We start from the raw sequence: 18,730 nt of genomic DNA, 5'->3' as shown, positions 1-18,730 counted from the left end.
GTATTTAACTACCTTTTGCACCCTTTATAGTGACTTTTTGCTTCTTGAATATTACTACACAGTCACGGGTTTTAAAAATTCACTTTGTTCCAGTTAACTATATTATTTTCCTTTTGATTATGAAATTGTCACAGAGTGTCAGGTGGGAGCCTTTTAAAATCGGTTCCATTGCCTTTTTGGTTCTACCCTATACATATAAAAAAGCATCCTTGCTGTTTGTCATCAACAACATGTTCCAGGCCTAGAGTTATTTAAGACACAGAGCTGTTCTCCAGGGAAATCAGTCTTTTTCAAGGTGAATAATATTTGAGGCAAAGATCCAGGTGTTAAGAATGCATATCGGATTTTTCCTGATGTTGTTTCTAGGCTACTTTCACAACAAAAAGTTGGAAAAAGTTGTTTCTTTTGGAAACCACAAATTCACATTGGTATTTCCTATTTAACTCAAGCATTACCAAATCCTTTTTTTATTTGGCTCTAATATACAGCTTTACATTTATTTTCTCTACAACATACCTGCTTGTACCCTGTAACCCCCGATCCACATTGCAATAGCATCTTCTCTCTTTAGAGATCCTATAGTGTCTCATCGACCATCCTTCTCTAGTTACTTTATTGACAGATTCATCCATGCTGGGCCAATGGGACAGCGAGGTAACAGAGAGAGAGTTTATAATACTGGAAGGAGCGAGGTCGAAGGGATGAATCATGGAATCCAAGGTAATAAGAATTTTAAGGACGGGAGCACAAAACAGGGGTAAGAGGAGAGGTTATGGGATAGTCTGGAAGAGGTACAGTGGAGGTAACTGAGAGAGCTGGGAGGAGGGTGGTAGTGGTCAGAGTGTGGAGTGATGGAAGTTCAGACTACAGAAGGAGCAGTTCTAGGAGGTCACCCTGGCCATTGATGTGTTTCATGCCTGGATATCTACACTTGCCCACATATGACCTTCTACCCCCACCTCCAGCTGCCCAAGGAAGCTGTGTACACCTGCTTTCAGCCAGAGCAAACACACACACCCCATGTCTCAGGTGGGGAGGTGAGGGCCAGAGTCCATCTGGGACCTGGTACAGATGGACGCCTGGGTCCACTGCCTGCTGGCTGCCCTAATGTACATGAAAAATGTGTACCATGTTCAGGCTGGCCGCATGCCCCCTTCCTGCCCTACCAGCCACAGGCTCCAGGCTGCTCTGTGGCCCTTCCCACACTTCTGCTGGTGGCTGAGCCTCCCGCCCTAGCCCATAAGGCGCTGGCTCAGCTTCTGACTGTGTTGACTGAGATCTGTGATGCTGGCACTCCTCACAGGAAGGAGCCTGCAGGGTACTCTGAGGCTGGTCCATCTGGGCCCCTGTGGGGGCCTGTCAGGCTCACCTGTGCCACCTGTCCCCAAATAGCACTGAGCAGGAAGCTGGGGGTGGGGGGGCAGGAGCAGAGCCTGCAAAGTAGCACAGGCCTCCCTACCTGCCAAACCCTGCCCTGCCTAGGGCTGAGGGCACAAAGAAATGCAGGGGGAGACTGGGAGGGCATTGGGGTCAGGGAAGAGGGGCCAGGCCCTGAGACACCACAGCTCTACTCTTCACTGTGGGTACAGGGTCCCATGCAAGGAGGTGGAACACAGGCAGCCAGAGGGAGCTTCTCTCCTGCCTCAGAGATGCTGCTTCTGGGGTAAGAGAGGGCAGAGGGCAGAGGTCAGGGGCTAAATTCCCGACTTTGAAAGGGAGCTCTCAGAGTGGGAAAATGAGGAAGCCAGAAAAACTTGAATATTTCCAGCCACCCAGCAGGTTCCCCCGACGCAGGCGCAGGGACACCCGGTCCCCGGGGTCCAGGGGCAGTAGCACAGAGCTGGTGGCTGCCTCCCGGGTCACGTCAGGGTCGTTGGCAAAGGCTGAGATGACAGGCCATGTGTTCAGCATCAGGCTCACCTGGGAAGGGGAGCCCAGTTAGCACCTCCCCCCATCCCTTGTCCCAGGACTGCCACTTTCCAGAGGGCTTCCTCTCTTCTCTCCAGCCCCAGAGGGACACTCTGGAACCTGGGAACCTGGGATCAGTGCACTCCTCAGGGAGGGCTAAGGGGTGGCCAGTGTGGGACTCTGCCCCTCCTCCACACTCTCTGCTAGGCAGGCCTTTTCCTCCCAAGGGTGGGGTCCCTTGCTCTGGCCCCCCCCAGGACACAGGTCAATGGAAGGTCTGCCCAGGGTCCGCTGGGCCCTACTTATTCCCCCTCCTTTCCCTCTCCTCCCCTCCTGAGTCAGGGATGGGGCCCAGCGCTCAGGTCACCTGGACGGTTTGGCGGTTGTACACCTTCACCACATGGAACCGGAAGCTGTAGACGCCCCGGACAGGAGCCACGAAGGAGCCTGAGGCCCGGTCAAAGCCACCGCCCTCGTTCACTAGGACCTGCAGGAAGCAGACCCTGCTGAGTGGGGCTCGAGGACGTCTGGGGCTCAGGGAAACCACTGGGTTGGGGGAAGGGGTAGTGAGTAAGGAAAAGAAGTGGTGGCAAGTAGATAGAACAGAAGGAATGCAAAGATTCAAAAGAAACAGTGAGAAAAGGCAAGGAGGGGTGTGGGCAGGTGTGTAGGTGAGCTAGGCAGGCAGTGAGGTTGTGGGGCAACTGACCACAGTGCAGGGCTGTGTCCATAAGAGAAAACTGGGTTTGAACAGCTGGGTCCAGGTCCTTGGGGGTAGGGGATTACCTGGTCGAAGTAGATGGCCCCACTAGTGCCGTTGTTGATCTCCCCTGCCGGCTCATGGTGGTGGCTCCGGACTGCAGCAAATGCGACTCTTCCAGGGGGTGCCTCTCCCAGGGCTGCTCCCCCGGGGCCCCCAGCAGCAGCTCGGCCCGGTTCACAGACCACCAGGCACTCGCCCTCCAATAGGACCGGTTCTGCCCCCTCCTGGGCCCACCCAGCCTCCAGGGACAGAAGCAGCAGGGCCAAGGGCAGCCCAAGGCTGAGTGAGGGACCTGGTGCCCAGTGTCGCTTTGCTCCCAGCATGACTGAGTGGCTCTGTGACCCACAAGTCCTCCTCTTTCTGCTCCTTTTGGTTTCCCCTCCTCTTCCCCAGACTCTCACCGCCCCTCACCCTGGTCCTCAGCCCTCTCTCTGGGACTCACTGTCACCTGGTCTCCTGGCATCTCCCTCTCTGTACCTCTCTACGCCCCACGACTCTGTCCTGCCTCTCACTCCTGCTGTCACTGCAGTTCCCTCCTCCTTGGCAGGGCACAAAATGACAGCAGTTGGGCTCTGGGAGGGAGAGAAGGGATGAAGCAGCCAGACAGGAGGGCTACAGCCAGAACCCAGGGCAGCCCCTCCAGGGAGCACTGAACTGGGAAGATAGAAAACATAAGTGTGCGCGTGAGACTGTGAGAATGTGTCAGTGCGTGCAATTGTGTATGTGACTGTGTGCATATGCGTGAGAGACAGCTCCCACAGCACATTCCTCCTCCTCATGCCCTCCTCTTCGAAACCCCTCATAAGTCAACTGCCCTCTCAGCAGCGTCTTCTCCACGTCGGAAGCAAGGGGGAGCCCTTGTCTTTTCCCCACAATTGTTTCGGTGGAAAGTGTTCGGGCCAACAGTGTCACTATTTTGTGAACCTGGGCCAGTCTCTTTCTCTCCATGGTTGTCCATATCTTCATCCGAAGGGACTGCGTTAGTCCCTCTAAGGTCCTCTTCACCTCCAGCTCTCAAAGAGTGGTTCCTCCTACCCGAGGCAATACTGTGCGGAACTAGCGAGAACCCAGAAAACCGGGGAGAGTCCGCGGGGCAGGCGTAGGGGGAGAGCCCCGGAGAACTGCGGGCTAGTGGGCGGGGCGGGGCCGAGGCCGGGGGCGGGGCCAGGGGCGAAGAGGAACCCCAGGAGTGGGGGCGGGGAGGATCCCGCTGGGCCGGGGTCCGAGGCGGAGGCTGGGAGGAGCCCGGCGGAGCGGGGGCGGGGAGGAGGCGGGTGGGCCGGGAGCCGGGTCGGAGGCGGAGGCTGGGAGGAGCCCGGCGGAGTGGGGGCGGGGAGGGGCGGGGAGGAGGCGGGGGCGGGGGCGGGGAGGAGCCCGGTGGGCTGGGGCCGGAGGCGGGCGCGCGCCTGGGCCGTGCAGGCCCAGCCCCGGGAAGGGTCCGACTGACTCCGCCCCGGGCCAGGAAGTGACTCAAAAAACTGAGATGTAGAGAAGAGAGGTCCCCGTTGGGTGAAGAATCCGGGAAGGCCCGCCCAAGATTCGGGTCCCCCGCCCTTCTCCCCTGGGCCGGGGGCGCGGGCGAACCTGGGGTCGGAGGGCCCCGAGAGGCGCCGGCGGGACTGAAGCGGCGCGGGCGGCCGAGGCGGTAGGGGCCCCCTCCCCTGCGCCCGGGCCGCGGGGGCCGGAGGCCGCAGCGCAGAGCGCGCCTGGGGGCGGCGGCCGCGGGCGGCCGCGGGCGGCTGTGGGCGGGGCCCGCCCAGCCCCTGGGTCCCCGGAGGGCGTGTGGCGCTATCTAAGGGGCCAGAGGACAGCGGAGGGAGGGGGAGGAGTAGGAGTGGCTAGAACCTTGGAAATGGCAGACAAGGGACCCCAGAGGATAGCCCAATTCAAGCCCTTGTGAAGACGGATTTTTAACAGGTCGTCTTGGAACCAGAGGTTGCAGGGTCCCCCGAGGAGAGGGACTTTTTCGTCACCTGTCCACTCCTGGCCTTCAGACTGAGCTAGACCCCTCCCCCGCTTCCTGCTCAGGTCTGTGGTCATAATTTTCTAAAGGCCAGACTCCCATCCCAGATAGACAGCCTTATTTATCCATGACTTCCTCTCCGGAGAGAAGGCCCGTGTGTCCGGATAACCTGACATTCCCTTCCTACCGCCAAGATGGACTGAGATGCTTGTTACTTCCTAGGTTGTTTACCAGCTCGGTAAACAACTAGGTGCGACCTGTTGATAGCTGGTGTAGGCCGAGAGACCAAGATTGGGGTTGAGGGGACGGCGAGGCTCTGAGCTGCCTTCCCTTCTTCCAGGACTGGGCGGCCAAGCAGCCATGCCTACCTGGGGGGCTGGCTCGCCGTCCCCTGACCGCTTTGCGGTGTGTGCGGAGGCCGAGGCCAAGGTGCGGGAGCGGCAACCCCACGTGGAGCGCATCTTCAGCGTGAGGATGAGCGTCCTCCCGAAGGACTGTCCCGAGAACCCTCACATCTGGCTGCAGCTGGAGGGCCCGAAGGAGAACGCCAGCAGAGCCAAGGTGAACGCGCCTCCCTGACCCTTCCGGAAGGATGACTCCCTCCCCCGTGGAGGCAGAGGAGAGGAGGGTTGGGGGAGGATCTCCACTCCTTGCTGTTCTCACTGGCAACCTCAGTGGCCCTGAGTTTTGAGGGACTTCCTAACTCTCTGTTTGTGTAGAGTTTTGGTTTCATTTTTGCTGTGACGACTCAAATCCTCAGGGCTTGTGATTCAGTTCAAATCAGTGGTGCTCTTTGGGAGAGTAGAGATAATCCGGTTGGGCAAGAAGGCCCCACCAAGGAATTTGCTGTGGGGTGGGAGGCTGCGCCACATTGCTTCCTTTGGAGTCAGTTGGGGCTTCTAGTAAGGCTCCACCGCCTACCAGCCTTGTGGCCCGAATCTCAGTTTCCTTATCTGTAACATGTAAATAGTAGCAGTGTCCACCTCATTGGTCTTATTGTGAAAGAGATAAAGCCTGTAACACATGAGTTCAGTACGAGTTAGCAATGATGATCATTATGAGGGAAATATACAGCACACATATGCACACATAAATATTTAGAGATAGCCTTGTAACGTATTAATTATAATAGTATCTTAAATTGAGTCAAATTATTTTTTAAAAAATATTTTAATTTTTTTTAATTTTAATTTTTTTGAGGAAGATTGTCCCTGAGCTAAAATCTGCTGCCACTCCTCCTCTTTTTTTGCTGAGGAAGACTGGCCCCGTGCCCTTCTTCCTTTACTTTATATGTGGGATGCCTGCCACAGCATGGCTTGACAAGTGGCGCATAGGTCTGTACCTGGGATCCAAACTGGTGAACCCCAGGCCACCGAAGTGGAATGTGCGAACTTAACTGCTGTGCCATCTGGCTGGCCACTGAGTCAAATTCTAAATGGAAATACTAGCCACCAGCTGTCAGCTGAAAAGGGAAAGAAGTGAGATTCTGGATCCTTTTTTAACACTTGCCTTTGTCAGCATCTGTGGGGCTCCGTTGCTCTGCCCAGGCATCCTGGAGCTCAGGGGAGAGCCATGGGCCTGAAGGGGCTACTGGGCCACTTAAAATCCCAGCAGTCTCCTTTTTTCCTACCTCCACTCCCCTCCTTCCCCCCTAGGAGTACCTGAAGGGTCTCTGCAGCCCGGAGCTGCAGAATGAAATCCACTACCCACCCAAACTGCACTGCATCTTCCTGGGAGCCCAGGGCTTCTTCCTGGATTGCTTGGCCTGGAGCACGTCAGCACACCTCGTGCCTGGGGCACCCGGCTCGCTGCTGGTCAGTGGCCTGACTGAGGCCTTCGTCATGGCTCAGAGCCGAGTGGAGGAGCTGGTGGAACGGCTGAGCTGGGACTTCCGGCCAGGGCCAGCCCCTGGAGCCGGAGTGCTAAGAGACTTCTCTGCCTTGCTGCCGGCCCAGGGGGACGCCCACAGAGAGGCCCTGCTGCAGCTGCCCCTGGCTGTCCAGGAGGAGCTGCTGAGCCTGGTGCGGGAGGCAGCCAGGGGGCAGGGGCCCCAACCACTCCCTTCCTGGAATGTGGGAAGCCCAGGCCCACTGGGTGCTCAGCACCAGGGAGTAAGAGCTCTTCTGAGTGAAGGCAGGGAGTCTCTGGACACTGGACCTATGGGGCTGCAAGGGTCAAGGGGGGAGAGACATGTTGTGGAGATGGAGGGGGGCAAGCAGGCTGGTCTCAGGGAGATGGATTTGGGGTGGAAAGAGCTGCCTGGGGAAGAGGCCTGGGAGAGAGAAGTGGCCTTCAGGTCCCAGTCATGGGGAGGAGAGGCAGGGCAGGCAGGGCCCCTGAAAGGGAAGGCCCTGGGGAAGGAGGAGGCGTCTCAGGAAAGAGGAAGGTTCTGTGTCCAGGGGGAGCCTCCTGGTGCCCAAGGTCCCTATCAGAGGGTAGCTCCGCTCCGGGGGGCCTCCCTCCTGCAGCGGCTCCACAATGGGAAAGCCTCACCTCCAAGAGTGCCCAGCCCCCCACCTGCTCCTGAACCCCCGTGGCACTGTGGCGACCGAGGAGACCGAGGAGACAGGGGAGACAAGCAGCCCGTCGTGGCTCGAGGTCGGGGGTCTCCATGGAAACGAGGCACCCGGGGGGGCAACTTGGTGACTGGCACACAGCGTTTCCAGGAGGCCCTACAGGACCCTTTCACCCTGTGCCTTGCCAATGTGCCTGGCCAGCCGGACCTCCGCCATATTGTCATTGATGGCAGCAACGTGGCCATGGTGTAAGTACCCATGGTGGGGCTGAGGGTATTGGGGAGGGGGAGGACATGGGAAGTTTTATTTACCTTGGGGACATGTGCTGAGGGGCAGGCAGTCCAGCCAGGCTGCCAGGCCCCTCCTCTAGGGCCCTAGAGTGCTGACCCCTTCCCACCACAGTCACGGCCTCCAGCACCACTTCTCCAGCCGGGGCATTGCCATTGCTGTGCAGTACTTCTGGGACCGTGGCCACCGCGACATAACTGTCTTTGTGCCTCAGTGGCGTTTCAGTAAGGATTCCAAGGTCAGAGGTGAGTTGGGACTGGTCTTTTGTGTCCTGGGATAGCCCCTGCTTCCACCTTAAGGGTAACCTGGTTATGCTCCCCTGTTTCTCTAGAGGGTCACTACCTGCAGAAGCTGTACTCCCTCAGCCTGCTCTCCCTCACTCCCTCCCGAGTCATGGATGGCAAGAGGATCTCCTCCTATGATGACAGGTACTTGCTTCTCTCCTGTCCCCAGGCTTGATATTTAAGGAGCCCAATGGGCTACTGAGGGAGAGACAGAATCTCCCGACCCTCTGTGCTGTCTCTAAGCCTGGGCAGTGGGAATAGGGCCAGTTATTCCTCCGTGTGCCCCTGTAACTAGGTAGGTAAACCTGACCTGCAGGTGAGACGGACGGTTTTGTACCCATTCATCATTCGTTTTTCATTCATCAGACTGAACGAGGCCTCATATTTACATAGTGCCAATGTTTAGAAAATACTAGTTTAAGGGAAAGATAGGAAAGCGGATGACATGACTAGCTGACAGATGCTGTCTTACAACCTAAATCTCCAAACATGTAAATTCCCCAACCTTCTAGAAAAACCAGAATAAATATTCAGAATAACAAGACAAATGAAAAATCGTAATCCATGCATAATAAGACTGTATAAAACGTGGTGCAATAGAGAGAACACTCGACTTAGAATTTGAGGATCTGAATTTGAGCCCCAGTTGCACTGCTTGACTCGCTCTGTGGACCGTCTCTTAGTGGATTCACCTCTTTGTCTCAGGGTCCTCTTCCATTCATTCACCCTCCTCGAGAATACAAAAGAAGATAAGGTACGTTCTCGCCTCACTCAAGGTGCTAGGCAACCATTCAGTGATATTCTCTGACGTTTCTTGGACCCAGTGTGGCAGAGGCTCTTACCCCTGTGGTACAGAGATGGAGGCAGAGGGGGAGAGTGCTTAACTGTTGGCAAAGGGGACTCAGGGGCAAAGGAAAAGGAGAACTTACAGCTGCCAGAGGGTTGAAATGAAAAACCCAGTGCGCATTCCCTCCCAGCACACACACACCATGTGAGAAATGGGGAGGTTTTTTTTTCCCCTGCTTTATTTCCCAACCTACCCCCCCCCCCCCCCCGCCCCCAGTACATAGTTGTACATCCTAGTTGCAGGTCCTTCTAGTTGTGGGATGTGGGACGCCACCTCAACGTGGCCTGACGAGTGGTGCCATGTCCGTGCCCAGGATCTGAACCCTGGGCCGCCACAGCAGAGTGCACGAACTTAACCACTCGGTCATGGAGCCAGCCCCAGAAATGGGCAGGTTTTAAAAGCTAATTCATCAGTTAAAAAAATTTACAACTACAAGTTCTTTATTCTCTGGGACTTTCAGTTTTAAATAAAAAACTAGTTTCCAAACTGTAATGATGATATATTTTGTCTTTGCAAGTACTTAACTTTTACAGGGAAATGGTATCCTGCAGAAAGGCAGTTCCTTTTCTCCCAAGGCTGTTCTGCTTTATGTCTGGATTTCACAGATTATCCAAGATATGGAACTTCCTTTCCACACCAGCACTGACACAGAATTGAAAGTGAAGACTGAGTCGGTTGTAATGAGTGTTAAAGGCCTGTGTCTGTACAGTTGTGTAGGCCCTGGTAGGCAGACAGCACAAGATGAATATGGAGTTCTGCCTAGTTACAGTGAATAAGCACAGTGGTACCCAGCATGGGCCTACTGGATGAATACTGCTGAACAGCGTATGATTTGACATGATAGTAAAACGTGCTTCTCCTGAAGAACCTTTTGTATATCATATGTATACCATATACATTTATGTGTCATCCCCTTAATTTGTTTTCCAGACAGAAACTCAGAACCAGTCTAATCCTTTTTTTTTTTTGAGGAAGATTAGCCCTGAGCTAACATCTGCTGCCAATCCTCCTCTTTTTTTTTCTGAGGAAGACTGGCCCTGAGCTAACATCTGTGCCCATCTTCCTCTACTTTGTATGTGGGATGCCTGCCACAGCATGGCTTGCCAAGCGGTGCCATGCCCGCACCTGGGATCTGAACCAGTGAAGCCCGGGCTGCCGAAACAGAATGTGTGCGCTTAACCGCTGTGCCACCGGGCTGGCCCCCAGAACCAGTCTAATCTTGATTACCAGTCCCCTCTATACCACACTATCTTTCAGCTACTTAGGGCCCACTTAGTATTAGGTGAATGGCAGGAATGCTGGGAATCAGGCAAGACCTGATTCTCGACTTCAAAGAACCAAAAGAAATGATAAATCAAACACTACAGGAACTCAGAGGAAAGGGAGCCCCCTTCTGGCTGGGGTTTTGGGAAGGGAGGGATTTGAGAGTTTTTGGTTGCTTGAGAAGGACATAGGATGGGCTGGATCTCTTGGTTTTCAAATCTGTTAAAGAAGATTCCCACCCACCCTGTCATGAGTCCTACCAGAGTCACGTGGAGTCAGAATTACAAAAGTAGGGCCCGGGCTTCTCTTTTTATTTTTAATATTTGTTTTTGCTGAGGAAGATTTGCCATTAGCTAACATCTGTTGCCAGTCTTCCTCTTTTTTTATGTGAGCCTCCACCATAGCATGGCCACTGACAGGCAAGTGGGGTAGGTCCTCGCCTGGGAACCGAACCTGGGCTGCAGAAGGAGAGCGTGCTGAACTTCACCCCTAGGCCACCAGGGCTGGCCCCCAGGCATCTCTTTGTAAAAAGTTTCCCTGGTGACTCTGTTCAACTGTGAGATTTGGGAATACCTTCCAGATAGAGGGACTAATTTGAGGGACAGGAAAGTCAGCACAGGGCATGTTTGGAGAACAACGTTAATGTGATCATTGATTTTGGCAGGAGCTGAGAGTACATTAGGGAATACCAGGAGAGATGAGGCCATCAGGGTGGCTTGGAGCTGGGATCTGGAAGGCTTTAGCTGCCAGGGCTGGGCATGTGGACTTTATTCCATAGATAAAGAGCAGGTAGGGAAGAGTTTTGTGTACAGGAGGGTTTTGTGTAGGGGAAGAGCATGTCCTCTTGGAGGAGGGCAGGAGGGACTGGAAGGTGCTAAGTGGCTGGGGACAGGGGACCTATGCGGTATCAGTTGCAGTATCTGAATAGCTAAGGTGGTAATGGTGGCACTGGGAAGGAAGGGGGCAGAGTGGAAGGCTTTTCAGAGGAAGAACATGCTGGGGTGACTGGTGAGGCAGGGTGGAAGAAGACAGGCCAGAGCCAGAGCTTACTGTCGCTTATGAGGCGGCGCAGAGTGTCGAGCAGAGGGGTGTGGTGAGTGGAGGGGATGCTGCTGGGATACCACTTTGGATTGTCTTTGTTTCCTCTCTAACCCATGGCCGCTGTACCTAGTCAGTCGTGACTGCATCACGGTGAGGTGGGGGCCAGATCTCATCACCAGAAGTGGGTCATGGGAGTTGATAATGCTCTTTGGGGTTGGGGCCTTTGAGAATCCCAGAATGGTTGCTGTGCTTTTTGAGACAGGTTCATGGTGAAGCTGGCTGAAGAGACCGATGGGATCATTGTCTCCAATGACCAGTTCCGGGACCTGGCGGAGGAGTCTGAGAAGTGGATGGCAATCATCAGAGAGCGGTGAGGGAGCCCTCCCCTGAGAACAGGGCATGGACTTTGTCTAAAACTAGCTCTGCTCTGCCACCAGCTCAGGACTCTGGGAAGGGGCTTGACGTTGCCTTGAAGGATGATAGCCAGCAGCTTATGGTGGTGTTGGTCTCAGCTGTCTGATAGGTGGGCAGGGGCGCCTCTGTGACCACACATTCTCTGTTCCCATCCAGCCTCCTGCCCTTCACCTTCGTGGGAAACCTCTTTATGGTCCCTGATGACCCATTGGGGCGACATGGCCCCATGCTGGATGAGTTCCTGAAGAAGCCAGCCAGGTAATGCCCCACATTCTCCTAGGCAGCCCCCAGCCCTGGCCCTTTCTCTGAGGGGCCTTGCAGGCCTGGAGACTTGGGGGAAGTGTGACCTCAGTCTGGGCCAGCTTAATTCTGTAGTCATTTAAGTTGCCTTGGGCTTGGCTTTTAACTGCTTCCCAGGGAATTCTGACATAAACCCTCTGGCTGGGAGGGAAGCTCCTGTGTCTTGTTTCCCCTCATCAGTGTATTTGATGGAGTTATTTGGAAGATGGTTGCTTTTACTTATGGTCACTTGTATTCCACTTGCCTTCTGCTGGACCATTAAGTGATTAATTAATTAATTTATTTTTTAAAGATTTTATTTTTTTTTCCTTTTTCTCCCCAAAGCCCCTGGTACATAGTTGTATATTCTTAGTTGTGGATCCTTCTAGTTGTGGCATGTGGGACGCCGCCTCAGCGTGGTTTGATGAAAGTGCCATGCCCGTGCCCAGGATTCAAACTGATGAAACACTGGGCCGCCTGCAGCGGAGCACGCGAACTTAACCACTGGCCACGGGGCCAGCCCCTAAGTGATTAATTTATTAAACTGGAAGTATATCGTACTGGGGACCGGGTTCACCTTCCTGGTTCCAAAGGAACTTTCCATCTTCCCTTCAGAAGCGGGTTGATAGTGCTGCTCAGTGGTCAGCTTGGGGAACTTCAGGATTGTCCCTCAGAGCTAGGAAGAGGCAGGATAGTTAACTGGAGAGGAGAGCTGGAAGGTCCACTGAGCTCGAACTCCCTCCAGGATGCTCATCAGCTCTTTTTGTTCTCTCTGCTTCTTTCCAGGGCACAGGGGTCTTCTAAGGCTCAGCATCCTTCTAGGGGCTTTGCAGAACATGGTAATCAGCAGCAGGGAAGAAAAGAAGAGGAAAAAGGCAGTAGTGGTATCCGGAAGACCCGGGAGACAGAGCGGCTCCGGCGCCAGCTGCTGGAGGTATTTCGGGGCCAGGATCACAAAGTGGACTTCATCCTGCAGCGGGAGCCGCACTGCCGGGACATCAACCAGCTCTCTGAGGCCCTGCTCAGTCTCAACTTTTGAGCCTCACCAGCCTGAGTGGCTGCCACCTGGCCAGCTCCAGCCTCACCCAACTTAGCCCCTTGTGTGAGACTCCCTCTGCTGCTCAGACTGACCCAGACCCACTCTGAGTTGGTGCTTTGGTCAGGGCAGCACTGAGGAAGAGCACTTGTGTGGGGAATGCTCTTGCCCGGGGCACTTCGGGGTCAGGTCCATAAAGTGACCTGATCTCATCTTGAGTCAGGACCTCAACCAGCTCTCAGGAGGTTCCGCTCTGCCTTAACTTCTCAACCTTGCCTTAGCACAGGGATTCTGTAGGGAGTGGGGGCTGCTGGAAAGGGCAGGTCCTGGCCATTGGGATGCCGGCTCCTCATCCAAGCTGAGTCGGGATTGAGGCTTGGGTGGGTGGGAGGGGAATAAAGAAAAGTGGCAAGGAAGTGAAGCCTTTCCTCCCCCTGGCTGAGGAAGGATGGAGGACAGGATGCACAGGATGCTTCCCAGGCTGGGCTGGGCTCCTGGGTACAGTGAAGGGAACACTGGGCCTGGAAAGGCTGGTGCTACGGTGTCTGGGTCACAGTGGGGCAGCAGAGAGCTGGTGGAGAAGGCAGAGGGAGACTTGGCTCCTGGTTTCAGCTGTGCCTGTCTGTGACCTTGATTGAGCTGCCTGGCATTTACTTCTGCCTGTAAATCAGGGTAAAAATGCCTGTTGGGAGAAGGAATGAGAACATGGAGGAAGGCCCGTTGGAGGGAAGGTACTTGGACCAAGTCTCAGGTGTGTCCGTCTGTGGCTGCACAGGCTTCCTAACCAAAACCTCATTTCAGAGTGCAGAGGTCCTCTGTCCCCAGGGCCTGTGCCCTAGATTTTAACACTGCGTCCTCAGTATAACATGCCCTATAATGGCTGCGTCCCTTTTAGGCAACCCCCCAAGTCCGCATTTACAAAACAGTTGATTAGGGCTGACTGACTGCATACCAAAATACTCTCAGGGTTCCTATAAATGGCAGCTCTCCTGTTGCATTCAGGTGTTTGTTTACAGATGAGCGAATGTGTCAGGAAGTTCCCGGTTAGAAGCACTTGCTGAAGTGTTGAGCATTCACCAAAGCGATGAAGCCATGCTCGGCAATGATGATGTTAATGTGCTCTGACCCTAGCGTTTTCTCCACAGAACACATATGTTGCATAAAGTGAGGCCCACTTCTGCTCTGTGTGTGTGTGTACACGTGTGTGTATGGGGATCGGGGGGTTACAGAGTTTGGATCTAGAGGAACCAATTATCTGGAAAATGAAAACAGAAGAATCAGAGTTGGAAGATACCTGGCTGGCCACCAGACCAATTGCTGTCAATCAGGACATTCTCTCTCCACCCTGATGCCTACAGGTCATTGTCCTGCATCTGCGTGAAGTCCTGCCATGCCCGGGAATTTACTGCCTCCAAGGCAGCATGTTGCACCGTGGACAGCATTAGTCAGTAGTCCTTCCTTTTGGGCACCCCAAATGTGCTTTTCTGTTACTTCTACCTTTGAGGCAGGTCATCCTGACAATACAGAGCCAGTCAGCTCCCTAGAGTCCAAGACCAGATAAAGGAGTAGGACAGGTGCCGCTGGGTGCTGTGCTGTTTGGACCCTGCAGCAAGGCCCTGGACGCGATCCTCTTTAGGCTCTGACTACTCCCTGAACGGCACAGGAAGTTCAATACTGCTGCCCCAGTCCATTGCAGCAACTAGCATGGGGAGCCAAATGGTGATGGAGGGGGTCCCTGGGTTCCCGTGTCTGAGCCCCTCCTCCCTATTGGTGAGGTACACCACTAGACCCTGTTGACCTGGGCTGGGGCAGATGTGTTGGAGAGAAGCTAGCCAGGGAGGTGGCAGTGACTAAGTCCCCTCAGAAGAAAGGAGATTTGCTAATATGGCCTAAATTGAGGGCTAGGGGAACTACTAGTCAAGTTGTGGTAGATACCAGGGTAGATAGAAAGGGAGAGGGTCCTAGACGAACACTTGGGACTTTGTTTCCTGATATGGCACGGTCTGTATTTTGCATAGGGTCCTTGCCCCTTTCAGTTTCAACGATGGGGGTGTGCTGTAGGCCAGAGGTATCTTCTGCCCTTTTGTGCTGGGGACCTTCTGACTGAAGTGGCCCCTATCAGATGAGAGACAAGTCCTAAGCTTCTTACAGACCGGGATGTTGGCTTTGTCCTGCTGCAGCTTGATGAACTGGGACCAGTGTGTGATTGCTTTCTTAATTCACTGACTTGCGGTGACAGACTGAAGGCTGTCGTAGCCTTGGGCCTCGACTCTTCCTCTGCTGGCATCCTAATGGCACTGTGTGAACAAGTATGCAGGGTGACCAGAGAACCCACTGGAAGTGGAGCATCATTTCTCTTGTCTTCTAGTCTCAAGCTTTATGATGATCTCATGCTCCAAATTTGTTACCAGCTCTTTTGGTGATGGAGGGACCAAGAAGGGAGATGTTGTCCATTCTAACTTTCAAAACCCATGTAGGGGAAAGAGTCATCTAGGGTGACATTCCTTGAAATAAATTCCAGGAGGATCCAGGCCAAAGAGATGAGCCGAAGCTAGTGAGATAATTTATCTTTATTGCCCAAATGGCAGAGCATCCTATACACAGCAGAAAGGAGGAACGTGGCAGGAATGGGACCTGTAGGGAAACCAAACTTGGAGATTCTTTTCCCAGGAGCCGAAGAGGTCAGTCACAGCTTGATGAGACTGTGACCTTGAGAAGTGGACCATCTCTCAGTTAAATAAGGTGGAGCAACAGAGCAATGAGAAAGGCCAGAGGAGGATTCCCTAAGAACCAGATGGTTTCAGGTCTCAAGTAGAGGAACACCTGAGCCTATTCACTGTCTAACCAGGAAGCCTCTGTTGGGGGACAGGCTTTGGGCCCTGCCATGAGCCTTCCCACTTAGGCTACAACCTCCTTCAAGGCAGCCCCCAGCTCTGGGAAGGAATACTGGTAGCCAGAGGCCAGTGTCCGCCGGGGGACCACCTTTTGGCCTTCCAGCAGCATGATGGCACGCTCTTGCCCAAAGACAGCTTGCACCACAGTGCTGGGGAGAGGGATGAAGGCTGGGCGGCCCAGGGCTGCGCCCAAGGCCTGGGCAAACTCAGCATTTGTAGTAGTGGAGGCTGGAGCTACTCCATTCAGGACCCCCTGTACGTGGCTTGCTTCAACGGCATGAGCCAGGATTCCCACCAGGTCCCCAATGTGAATCCAGGGGAAGAACTGATGGCCTGAGCCGATGGGGCCCCCCAGGCCCAGGCGGAAGGGCAGCAGCATGTGACCAATGGCACCGCCCCCGCGGCCCAGCACAACTCCTAGAGCAGGCAAGAAGGATGGTCCGGGGAGGCAGTCAGCCTCCAGGCAGCCCCACTGTTCTCCCGCTTCCCCTTCCTCGCTCCTTCCCCATGCTAACTTAGCTCTGTAGCAGTTGAGGGACTTTGGTACTTCTGATCCTCTCACTTTATAAGCTCAGCTCCCCTGATCCTCGGACTTCCCCAACCCAGAGAAGATGGTCCAACCATGTGTGAGACCCCGGCCCCTGGTTCTCACCGGAGCGCACCACCACCTGGCGTGTAGAATCTCCTGGAAGCCTGGCTGCAGCTTCCCATTTGGTTACGAGGTTGGAGAAAAAGTCAAAATCCCCTCCAGGGCTGTCCTCATCATACTCCGCAGTCGGGCTGGGCTGGTAGTAAGCTGCCAGTGGAACAGCACTCATTTGCCCCAGTGTCCTTGGTCCTGCCTGGCCCTTTGCAGTCAAGGCTCCCCTTGGCCTCACCCACCTTGGCCCTTGGGATCTCCCCATGGGAAGACAGAGCCATGGTATTTGCTCCTTGAGCTTCTCTATGAGCTGACTGTCTCTGCCCTGAAGAACTCTTATCTTTAGTTGCAGGACTAAGCTGAGCAGCTGCTGGACTGTAGTGGTTAAGAAAAAAGACTTGGGTGCCAGGCTGCCTGAGTGTTAATCTCAGCTCCACCATTTATTAACTCTGTGCCTTCAGCAAGTTACATAACCTCTCCGTGCAGAATTTTTGCATCTCTAAAATGAAAATAATAATAGTACCTACCTCACAGGGTTCTTGTGAGAATTAAATGCTGTAATATGTGTAAAACACTTAGAATAGCAGCTGGTATATAAGCTATAATTGTTTGCCATTATTTGGTCCCAAAGGTGAAATACAAGAATCGGGAATTCTGTTTCTAAAGAACTGTTCTGTGAGAGTCAAGGGACTTGAGGGTAGGCGAAGTTTTTCCTGGCACAGGCAGCAGTGCTTCAACCCCCGCTATCTCCGAGGGTCCCCGTTTCTCAGTGAAAGTACGCAAAGGTCAGGAGAAACATGCATGGACGAGGGCCTAGGAAGTCCCTGTGCTTGGAAAAGACTAGCCCTCTGGGCATGTGTAGCTACGAGGGCCTGAGCTCCCTCTCACGGTGGACTACCTTCCCCCGGCTCATGTATGGGGCTGGTGATCTGGGGCGTACCTACGCCTGTGACTAAGACCCAGGCCTGTGGGGGGTGTGGGGCCTTGGTGATGGCTCTAGCCAGCAGGTGGGTGGTCTCCAGGCGGCTGCTGAGAACCTCTTTTTGGAAGGCTTCATTCCATCTGCAGGAGAAACAGAGGAAATAAAAAGTCACTAAATACATACATGCACATATCCCTCCCTCTCTTTCCCTGGGGCCCGTCCATATCCACGTCTAGTAAAACCCTGCATTGTGTCTTAGTGAAGTGGTCCATCCTCCTGTGGAGGGAAAAGGCATATCTTTTTTGGGCATCCTGAGCTATAAGCGAGGACTGAAGTCAACTGGCTGAGTGGGTGGAGGGGCAGGTGGGCGTGGAGGGGTGAGGCAGGATGAGTAGTCGAGGAAATAGGTTTAATTCTCAATCTGGCAGCTCCATTCTCCACAGCTCATAGGTTCTCATCAGAGCTGCCCCCCCTCCTCCCTATGCTCTAAAGGATATCAGTTTTAGGGCCCAGCCTGACCTTCGGAGAGGGTTGAGGATGTTCTCTCCGGCCAGGTTGATGGCAGCGTCGCAGCGGGGCAGCCCCGACGTAGCGAGTTCATCCTGTCAGAGAAAGCACACGGTGCCCGCGAGGCCCCGCCCTGCGCCGCCAAACCAGGGCTCCCCTCGTCCCCAGCTTCCAAGGGATGGACATACCCACGTGATCCGACCCGGCGCGGGCTTTCGGGAGATCAATGTCACTTCGTGGCCCCTGGCTTTCAGCAGCTGGGTTAGGGCTGTTCCAATGAAGCCCGTCCCGCCACCTGATCGGGAAATACCAGGTGTTTATCCTCCCGGGGGAGCCTTCCGCCCCCGCATGTGGGCCCGTCCTCTAGTGCCATCCCGTCTGACTCCAGACTTCTCTCCTCCTCGCCCCCTCCCCGCAATGCAGACGTGACACAGGTCACAGGGATTGGCGAGATTCGGCTTTTCGAGATTGGCTAGGAGGCCAAGGCCAGGTTGCCCGTGCACGTGACAGTGCCCCTCTCGGGAATTGCCTCCCGGTTTTCAATCTCTGTCTGGCTCAATCTTCTTTCCATAAACCCGCCCCTCACTCTCCCTTTCTGCCTCTCTCACCCACAAGCACCCGCATAGCGGCCGGGACCTAACGCGCATGTGCTAGAGTTAGAGCACTCCCTCCTCCCTTAGTGGCGACTACGACCTCTCTGCGCATGCGTCATCCGGGAAGAGCGCTCCAATTAGGGGGCGGGCAGAATTGTGAGTGGGCGTGGCCCTGCCCGGTGACCCGGAAGAACTCATAGAGAAGGCTATGTATTTCATTGCAAGGCGTGGCTGGGACAGTACGAGCGGTGGGGAAAATAGACACGGGGGGCGGGGAAAGAGGGGGGCGGGGGAAGGGGAGGGCGGGGAAAGAGGGGGGCGAGGCGGGGGAGGGAAAGCTTTAGTGCAGGGAAGAGCGCTTGACCTAAAACCGGAACCTCCTCTAACTGCGAAATTCTGGATGTCCATTCGGTTTGGTGGATCAGTAATCCAAGAGAATCTGTCCACCGGTAATATGGATTCTTTCTACTCGGCCTATTTATCTTTTCTTTTCCCTGTTCTGGCTCCTTTGTATCGGCCTTGAAACATGCCAAAGTTCCCCTCGTCTTAAAATAACCCTTCTCCAGCTCTCT

The 18,730-nt window shown here is 54.5% G+C and overlaps 3 protein-coding genes across 5 annotated transcripts; 1 reads left to right on the top strand and 2 right to left on the bottom strand.

Moving 5' to 3' along the window:
- On the bottom strand, positions 1-3,791 carry CBLN3 (cerebellin 3 precursor). Its single transcript, XM_046652094.1, has 3 exons — positions 2,695-3,791; positions 2,276-2,395; positions 1-1,920 (listed from the first exon to the last, which is right to left on the bottom strand). The coding sequence occupies exons 1-3, from the start codon at positions 2,992-2,994 to the stop codon at positions 1,723-1,725; spliced, it is 618 nt and encodes a 205-aa protein (XP_046508050.1). The 5' UTR covers positions 2,995-3,791; the 3' UTR covers positions 1-1,722.
- A 248-nt stretch (positions 3,792-4,039) lies between these two features.
- On the top strand, positions 4,040-13,781 carry KHNYN (KH and NYN domain containing). 3 transcript variants are annotated; one of them, XR_006887519.1, is made up of 8 exons: positions 4,040-4,316; positions 4,975-5,195; positions 6,290-7,398; positions 7,553-7,683; positions 7,770-7,866; positions 8,428-8,476; positions 11,136-11,243; positions 11,444-11,545. XR_006887519.1 is itself a non-coding variant. In XM_046653759.1 (8 exons), the coding sequence occupies exons 2-8, from the start codon at positions 4,995-4,997 to the stop codon at positions 12,603-12,605; spliced, it is 2,001 nt and encodes a 666-aa protein (XP_046509715.1). In that variant the 5' UTR covers positions 4,041-4,316; positions 4,975-4,994; the 3' UTR covers positions 12,606-13,781. The 3 variants fall into 3 exon arrangements, 2 of the variants coding, with proteins under 2 accessions (XP_046509715.1, XP_046509716.1); XM_046653759.1 differs by lacking the exon at positions 8,428-8,476 and adding an exon at positions 12,353-13,781 and having other exon boundaries at positions 4,041-4,316; XM_046653760.1 differs by lacking the exons at positions 4,040-4,316; positions 8,428-8,476 and adding exons at positions 4,382-4,699; positions 12,353-13,781.
- A 1,373-nt stretch (positions 13,782-15,154) lies between these two features.
- On the bottom strand, positions 15,155-18,269 carry SDR39U1 (short chain dehydrogenase/reductase family 39U member 1). The gene is made up of 6 exons (XM_046653761.1): positions 18,174-18,269; positions 17,754-17,860; positions 17,578-17,660; positions 17,077-17,198; positions 16,149-16,292; positions 15,155-15,913 (listed from the first exon to the last, which is right to left on the bottom strand). The coding sequence occupies exons 1-6, from the start codon at positions 18,187-18,189 to the stop codon at positions 15,501-15,503; spliced, it is 885 nt and encodes a 294-aa protein (XP_046509717.1). The 5' UTR covers positions 18,190-18,269; the 3' UTR covers positions 15,155-15,500.
- Positions 18,270-18,730: the final 461 nt, after the last annotated feature.

Source organism: Equus quagga, chromosome 2, assembly GCF_021613505.1.
Source record: "Equus quagga isolate Etosha38 chromosome 2, UCLA_HA_Equagga_1.0, whole genome shotgun sequence".
In the NCBI taxonomy this organism is placed as follows: domain Eukaryota; kingdom Metazoa; phylum Chordata; class Mammalia; order Perissodactyla; family Equidae; genus Equus; species Equus quagga.
The sequence above is the reverse complement of the archived record's forward strand: the minus strand, read 5'-3'. Positions and strand labels throughout refer to the sequence as shown.